Genomic DNA, 6,912 nt, shown 5'->3' on the forward strand with positions numbered 1-6,912 from the left:
GAACAGAACAACATACAAAACAGAAGAATGAACAAGAGAAAAAAAAAACTTCAAAGGCAACTTTTATCAACATACAACTGAAATCCCCTCAGTGATATCCTAAGCCTTGTTTTGTTTGCTAAGTGCCTGCCTAAATAGGAGGGTCTTGCACTGCTTCTGAATGAAGTTCAGGCTCTGGCAGACCTCAATAAGGAGGGAGTTCTAGAGCTGATGAGTGACTGTTGATAATGACGTCCCATGTGTTTTCACTAAGTGCCCTTGGCATACTGATGGTACTTGCAGGAGGTTACACTTAGCTGACCTTAGGGACTATGCGATAGAGCATAAGACAGAAGGCAGTCCTTAGGCAAGTAGGGCCCATGCAAATGGCAAATGTGTTTGGCAAGAATAAATCAATTTTACATTAAATACGCCCCAAATTTTCAAAGTGGCAAAATATATTTAAAAAAATAATAATTTTGTCAGAGAGAGATAATACTACAATTATTACTATGTAGCAAACAGAATAAGATTTAACCTCTGACAGAATCTAGAAATTACAATAATTACAAAAAAGGAAGTAATTTTATTAAATATTATTTCACCAGAAATAGGGGAAATCTATTTTTGACAAAGTTGCCTTCTTCAAAAGAGATGAGTAACAAAACAGTGGTCAAAGGAAATGCTTTACATTTCAGTGTACTTACTTGTGGTAAGCTTGAACCCAAGCTAGAATGTACTGCCTCTAATTGAGCATTGTATAATAAAGCTTCCAAGTCTGCTCCTGTGAAATACTCTGTTTTTCCTGCCAAATATTGTAAGTCCACATCATTTGCCAAAGGCAGAGAATGACTGAGGGCCTTTAAGATTTCATAACGAGAAGTCTATAGAAGAAAAGTACTGTAAATAAAAGTAATCTGTTTCTTTTTCTTCCTTTTAATTGCTTTGCAGTATGTTAGCACTGTGCTTTATGAGCAACTTTCTAACAGGTCAAAATTAATATGCAGAAATGTATTTTGAAAGACAATACTGGTATAATTAAAACAGCACATATAGGATCATGTGTCATAGTAAACAATCTATTCTAAATTACAACCATATAATCTTTTCTTGAACTGTTTATGGAAAAAAATATCTAATGATCCATAATTCTCTAATTATATTGTCAGTAGCTAATATTTTTAAATGTACCATGAATTATGAACTTTCAGATAAGTATTGTAAATATAACTAAATTTGCAGTTTTACTTGTGGTCCCCTTTCTAAACACAGGGACAGAAGTTATACATAAATCAGTTTAAGTGATCAGAAACCAGTTTAAACCTGTAACAGAACAGAAGTTCAGTGCACTTAAATGACTTCCAAAATGGCCAAACCTGGGTTAAGATAAACCTGGCTGGATGCATTATCAGACTTAAGTCAGATTTAGGTCAAGCCAGTTTATGGAACTTTTGTTCTAGACCCCCTCCTGGTTCAAGTTAACCCACAATCCCCCAGCATCCCAGGATGCTTTGCAGTTAGGGGCTGTCCTGTCTGCTCCAGGGGAGCAGGGTCTACCCCACGCCTCTGCTCCCTAGCTAGAACATTATCACTCTTCCAGCCAGCAGAGGAGGACGCATGGCGGAAGCCCCCCCACCTGGCACCGGACCCCCACCTAGGGTCTTCCCAGCACAGAGGGGAGAAGCCTACAGCAGGCCTTTCCTCCCTCCCCCTTCCTGCCGGGTGATTCCCCCAGCCATGTCCCCTCCTCAGCCTCCAGGGTAGGGGGGGTGGGAAGAAAGCCTACAGTAGGGCTTTCCTTCTTCCCCCTGCCTACCAGGAGCCAGTTGATTCCCTCAGCCACACCCCCTCCTCAGCCAGCCAGGCATGGCTGAAGGACTTGCTCTGCTCCGTGCAGTTTCGAGAAACCTGCAAAGATTGAATCAATTCAGCCCGAGGCTTTTTGACTGTCTGTACTTAGCCTAGAACAGAAGTGTCCAAAAAAAGGGAAGATGAGTCTTTTGGTCTGAAGAGTTAATTTCCTGTACTTTAGGAATAAAAATGACATATTTGATTAGGTGGTGTTTGCATCCTATTATGCATGGTTATCTTTCTTGTGTACACGATAATGAAAAGGGGTGTCATCTGTGAAGATAGCCACATAAATTGAAAATTAACAGCAATAATTTTCAAATCACAGATAATCAGAGAGACAATCTTTGCAGTGTCTTCAGGACACATGCAAAACCTAAGTCAATGACTGTCCTTCCATTTACTGCATAAAGTGCTGGACCAAGCCCTTCGGGGGTTCATAATGCTCTATGGGAATATCAGTTTTTGGGGACAAATAACGAAGAGCCCAATCAACTGGACTCCATACCCTCCTTGTTGAGAATACAGAAGGGAAACAGAGAGTGGGAATGGAAGTGGCTCATGGTTCAATGCCAAGAGCAGATTTCCTGGGTCACTAATTTGCATGCGGAAACAGAATGTTTTGCTATACCAGCTTAATTAGTCATTTTGGCCCTTCTTGTAGGTGAAAAGAAAAGCCTGAATCTCCCGACTTCCAATAGCAACATATTTCCTGTAGACAAACCCTCTTTTATGAAGAGTTTGTCCACAGGACTCAGATTTGGTCCCAAGTTTGTGGAAAACAACAGGCAGCTATATGAAGATATAACAATATTAACATCACCGTTCAAAATCCAACATGACACTTGTAACACTGCATTACAACATCTGAAAGGTGACATTCCTTTTATAAACACAAGTCTAAAAACAGTGGATTTAGACTGCAGGGAGCACATGGGCGGGGGCGGAGGTGATGGGGAAAGGGGGCGGGGATTGGTCAGCGTTAAAGCTGAAGCAGATGCCTGCATGCCCTGCCTATGTCCCACCCCAGCCTTTACTAGAATCCATGGCAATGGGCCCTTTTCCCAACCATGCAGAATGAGAAAAAAGACCTTGTCTTGTATTTGAGTAAATACAGTAATTCTCCACTGCTTTCAACACTGTGCCTTTGGTTAAATTCATGGAAAGGGAGCAAAGAACTCTCTTAATTTCGTCAGGTTTAGTGTCCACTTTAAACTTGCTGGACTGGAGTAATACAATGAGTCATTTTTATACCACTGCAATGACAAAGAAGTCAATGGAGTGGCATTGCATAAAACTGGAGTTATGCAGTAGTGGATCAAGTTAGTTTTTCAGGTGTCAATGACAACACAAAGTATAATGCAGTGGAGAATCCTGTCCACTACTCAGAATTTTTTCCTTTCACATATGGTACAGTATTTTGCTTTTTTCCTTTTTTACCTGATCAGGAGGTGGACAGTATATGCATTTATCCAGTCTACCTGGTCTTAACAGAGCAGGGTCAATCAAATCAGGGCGACTAGTAGCAGCCAACACATAAACCCCTTAGAAAAATCAGGAGAACTTCATTAGTATCTGCTGAATTCTTGCCTGAGAAAGATACATACAGCTGAATTATTACCTTGTAAGCCTTCCACTCCATCTAGCTGAGTCAACAGCTGGTTAACAACCCGGTCTGTTACTCCAGTATTATCATGACCTCGGCGAGGAGCAATAGAATCAAACTCATCAAAGAAAACAATGCAAGGCTTAGCTGCCTGTGCCCTGGAATAAAATACAACCCAACGCCAATACATCTAGTAACTTTTGGTTAAACAGAACAAACCTGCTTAAAAATGTAAAATACATTTGCTGTTTTGTCTAAAAGTCTGCTTCATGATTCAGCAGGTCTGGCTATTTCAGGTCTATGATTAAGGTCACTATGCCAGGTCTATCATGCTACTGACAAGAAAATTCAAATAATTTCTTTTATTATCAAATGGCAGAATCTATTTATAAACCCACAAATCTTAATAGGACCAACCTGATAAAGAGTTCTCGAACTGCTTGTTCACTTGCTCCAATATATTTGCTAAGTAGCTCTGGTCCCTGTAAAAACAAAAAGAGAAGGAGACTTGTGATTTTCTTTTAATTAAAATTACCTTAATTTCTTAACCTTAATCTGTTAACAAGGTGAGATACTCTAGGACCAGAGAAACCATTATTTATGCTAGCAAAAGATAATTTCAAATAATAGGAAAGCAATGATGGGCAAATTAAACAAAATGCCCCTCAAACTTTGCCAGGTGATTTTAATTCCACCGTTTCACAGATTTCCCATTACAAGGGGAAATATGCTACAGTGTCACAGGACTACGGATTCCCCTGTACTTTGAAGATGCATTTAAATTATTTTACCTCTGGCAGCCAAAGTTAGGATAATTATATAATGGATGTGAAACTAAGAAAATGGGACAAAGTTTCCTAAAAAATAGTTTACAATGAACAGCACACAACCCCTGCCCCTCTTGTGATTACTACACAGCCACACCATGAAATCAGGCAGGAATGATTAGATATTCAGATTTCCAAGCTCTACACTTATCTTCCAGTTCAGAAAATTTTTGAGCAATGACCTTTCTTTGCCAAACACGTTAATTCTTACTTAGCAGATAACTACTAATAATTTTGTTAAAATTCCATAAGGATTGGGAATTAAAAATATGTAACACTTTCTTTCTGGACACTAAGTGACCATATGACCTTATTTTGGAGTTTCTTACTCTGGTATTTTGTTTTTGCATATACATTTTATGCACATTTTACATTCCTGTCCCTGTGTATCCATCCATCCATTCCCCCATGCCCCCGAGACAGCATAATTCTTTTGGGAATTTCATTCTACCCCAAAGAGCTAATAAATCATCAATATTTTGTTACCTTGATGCTGATAAAATTCATTCTACTCTCTCGGGCAACTACGTGAGCTAAGAGGGTTTTTCCTGTTCCAGGAGGTCCATATAACAAAACTCCTGTTCTCTGTCGTATGGGCAGTTTTGCAAAGAGTTCTGGATACTGAAAAGAAGTAATCAGGGTAGCATCCATTCTTTAAGATGTAATTATTGATAACATGTTGTAATAACTGAGTTCTGACTAGTGCTAGTTTCTATGGATATTCTTGCAGAATTACTTATTTCATCCACATTATCATCAAAAAGAGCTTGACTGATGTACTTATTGGCTACATTATACCTATAGAACATTATACCTATATTGCAGTAACCTAACACTTTCCTTTGCAAAATACTCTGACCATTTACTGGAAGAGTTTCAGGGTAAGTAGATCAAACTGACTCTGGTGCTTTTGGGCTGGCTAGAATAGCATAAAGGGGGACTAGAGTAGCATAAACTAATACCAGCCAAGGGGGCAGAGCCAGCCTTAGGGGTGGGCAGCATGGGCAACTGCCTAGGGCGCTGTGGTCAAGGGGCACCAAACACACACACACACAAGCAGCCCATCCTCACAGCAGTGCTCTCTCCTGCCCCATCCCAGCTGATCTGTGTCCCAGGCAGGAGGAGCAGTGCCCAGACCAGCTTGCCTGGCATACCTCCAGCTACTGCTTAGAAGGAGCCAGGGTGGGCATGTTTGGGTGGGAAGGTCTATCTGCCTTCCTCCTGCACAGTAGCAGCAGTGCCTGTCTACCTAGTGCATGATGCTGCTCTGGCTCCCTGCTGGACTGCATTCCTTCCTGCCTGCCTCTACCTCTGCCTGCAGCAGCTCTGGCTGACTGGGGAAGGGGCTGAGGAGGGGGAAGGTAGGGAGGAGGGAGGGATGACACCAAAATACAAGTTCGCCGAGGCCAGAGTACCACTTTCCCTAATGCTGGCTCTGCAAGGGGAGACTCCCAGGCTAAGGCACTGTAGAAGACAGTTGTAAATGTTACATTCTGAAGACTTGTACAAGTCCTGGAGTAAAATGGCATGTCGGGAGGCAAAAGCAGTATGCCAGTGGTGAGGTCATTATACTATGGAAATGTCAGGGAAGTTCCACAGACCACTTGCAGTAAGGCACCAGCTGCTATATTTCAGATAGGCCCTGAGGGCTAGCTATGGCACACTGAAGATTTTTTTTCGCATCAGGTCTGTTCCAAGGGCAGAAGACTTAAAACCACATTAGCCTTCTCCATGTTAGGACTCCAAGTACTATACTGATCCCCTAAGCATCCATTCTTTCCTTAAAGAAGAACTGTTCATCAGAGTTCTGAAACATGATATGCACAATACTGCAGCAACTGTTCCTTGTTTAAAAGAAAAGGATACCTTTGCTGGTAACTGGATAGTATCCATGAGTATTTGCCGGACATCCTTTAAGCCACCAATCCTGTCCCAACCCATATCTTTAGGTTTGTGTAAGTTAACATTTCTCAGAGATGATGCTGTAAAACCTTTTAAAGCTTTTTGAAAGTGTGAAGTTGACAGATTAAGTTCTGTTTAAAAAAACAAACAAACCCCAGAAATAAAAACTGCAGTGAGAAAGTAGAACAACTTGTAGTTCCTATGAAAAACAACTACACTTTTTAATGGAACAATTAAATACATATTAAATGTAAAGATAAAGACAGTTTTGTATTATTACAAATGTTTTCTCTGGTAGAATTAAAATTATGTAAGTAGAGATTTTGTAAATATATCACATACCTTCTTTTTTGCATGCTCTCCTGTTAGAAACACATGCATGTATGGCACGATCCACAAGCAATGTAAAATCTCTAGCTACAAATCCTTCTGTTTCCTTTGCAATATACTGCAGATCAAGATCACAGAACTTGTTTATAGCGCAGCTCAGTTTATTTTCTATTATGGAACACAACATTTGACATCTCTGCTCCTGAAAAATGAAAATGTACAGCTAATTTATGTGCAGTTCTACACTTGCATGGATTTATCACTCAAGGAGGGCACAAATGTCTCAGATATGTGACCATAATGTTATTCAACATAGGGCTTTTTGTCCACTAGGCACAAGTCTAATATAACAAACTGAACATGTTTACTTTTAAGAAAGTGCTAATATTGCACTGAAACCTTAAAAGCATTTCAGAG

The 6,912-nt window shown here is 40.2% G+C and overlaps 1 protein-coding gene across 2 annotated transcripts in view; it reads right to left on the minus strand.

Moving 5' to 3' along the window:
• PEX1 (peroxisomal biogenesis factor 1) overlaps positions 1 to 6,912 on the minus strand; it is a 66,214-nt gene that overhangs the window by 22,342 nt on the left and 36,960 nt on the right. For both annotated transcript variants that reach the window (XR_002095836.1, XM_019508417.1), the window contains exons 14-20: positions 6,508 to 6,697; positions 6,130 to 6,296; positions 4,750 to 4,884; positions 3,854 to 3,918; positions 3,452 to 3,594; positions 3,271 to 3,374; positions 687 to 863 (exon numbers count right to left, since the gene is read on the minus strand). Coding sequence is in view for 1 of the 2 variants with exons in the window: in XM_019508417.1 (XP_019363962.1) it covers positions 687 to 863; positions 3,271 to 3,374; positions 3,452 to 3,594; positions 3,854 to 3,918; positions 4,750 to 4,884; positions 6,130 to 6,296; positions 6,508 to 6,697 (981 nt within the window). In the remaining variant the exon portion in view is untranslated. The remainder of the gene's footprint in view (positions 1 to 686; positions 864 to 3,270; positions 3,375 to 3,451; positions 3,595 to 3,853; positions 3,919 to 4,749; positions 4,885 to 6,129; positions 6,297 to 6,507; positions 6,698 to 6,912) is intronic.

Source organism: Gavialis gangeticus, unplaced genomic scaffold, assembly GCF_001723915.1.
Source record: "Gavialis gangeticus isolate Ggan-Ray unplaced genomic scaffold, GavGan_comp1, whole genome shotgun sequence".
Lineage (NCBI taxonomy): Eukaryota > Metazoa > Chordata > Crocodylia > Gavialidae > Gavialis > Gavialis gangeticus.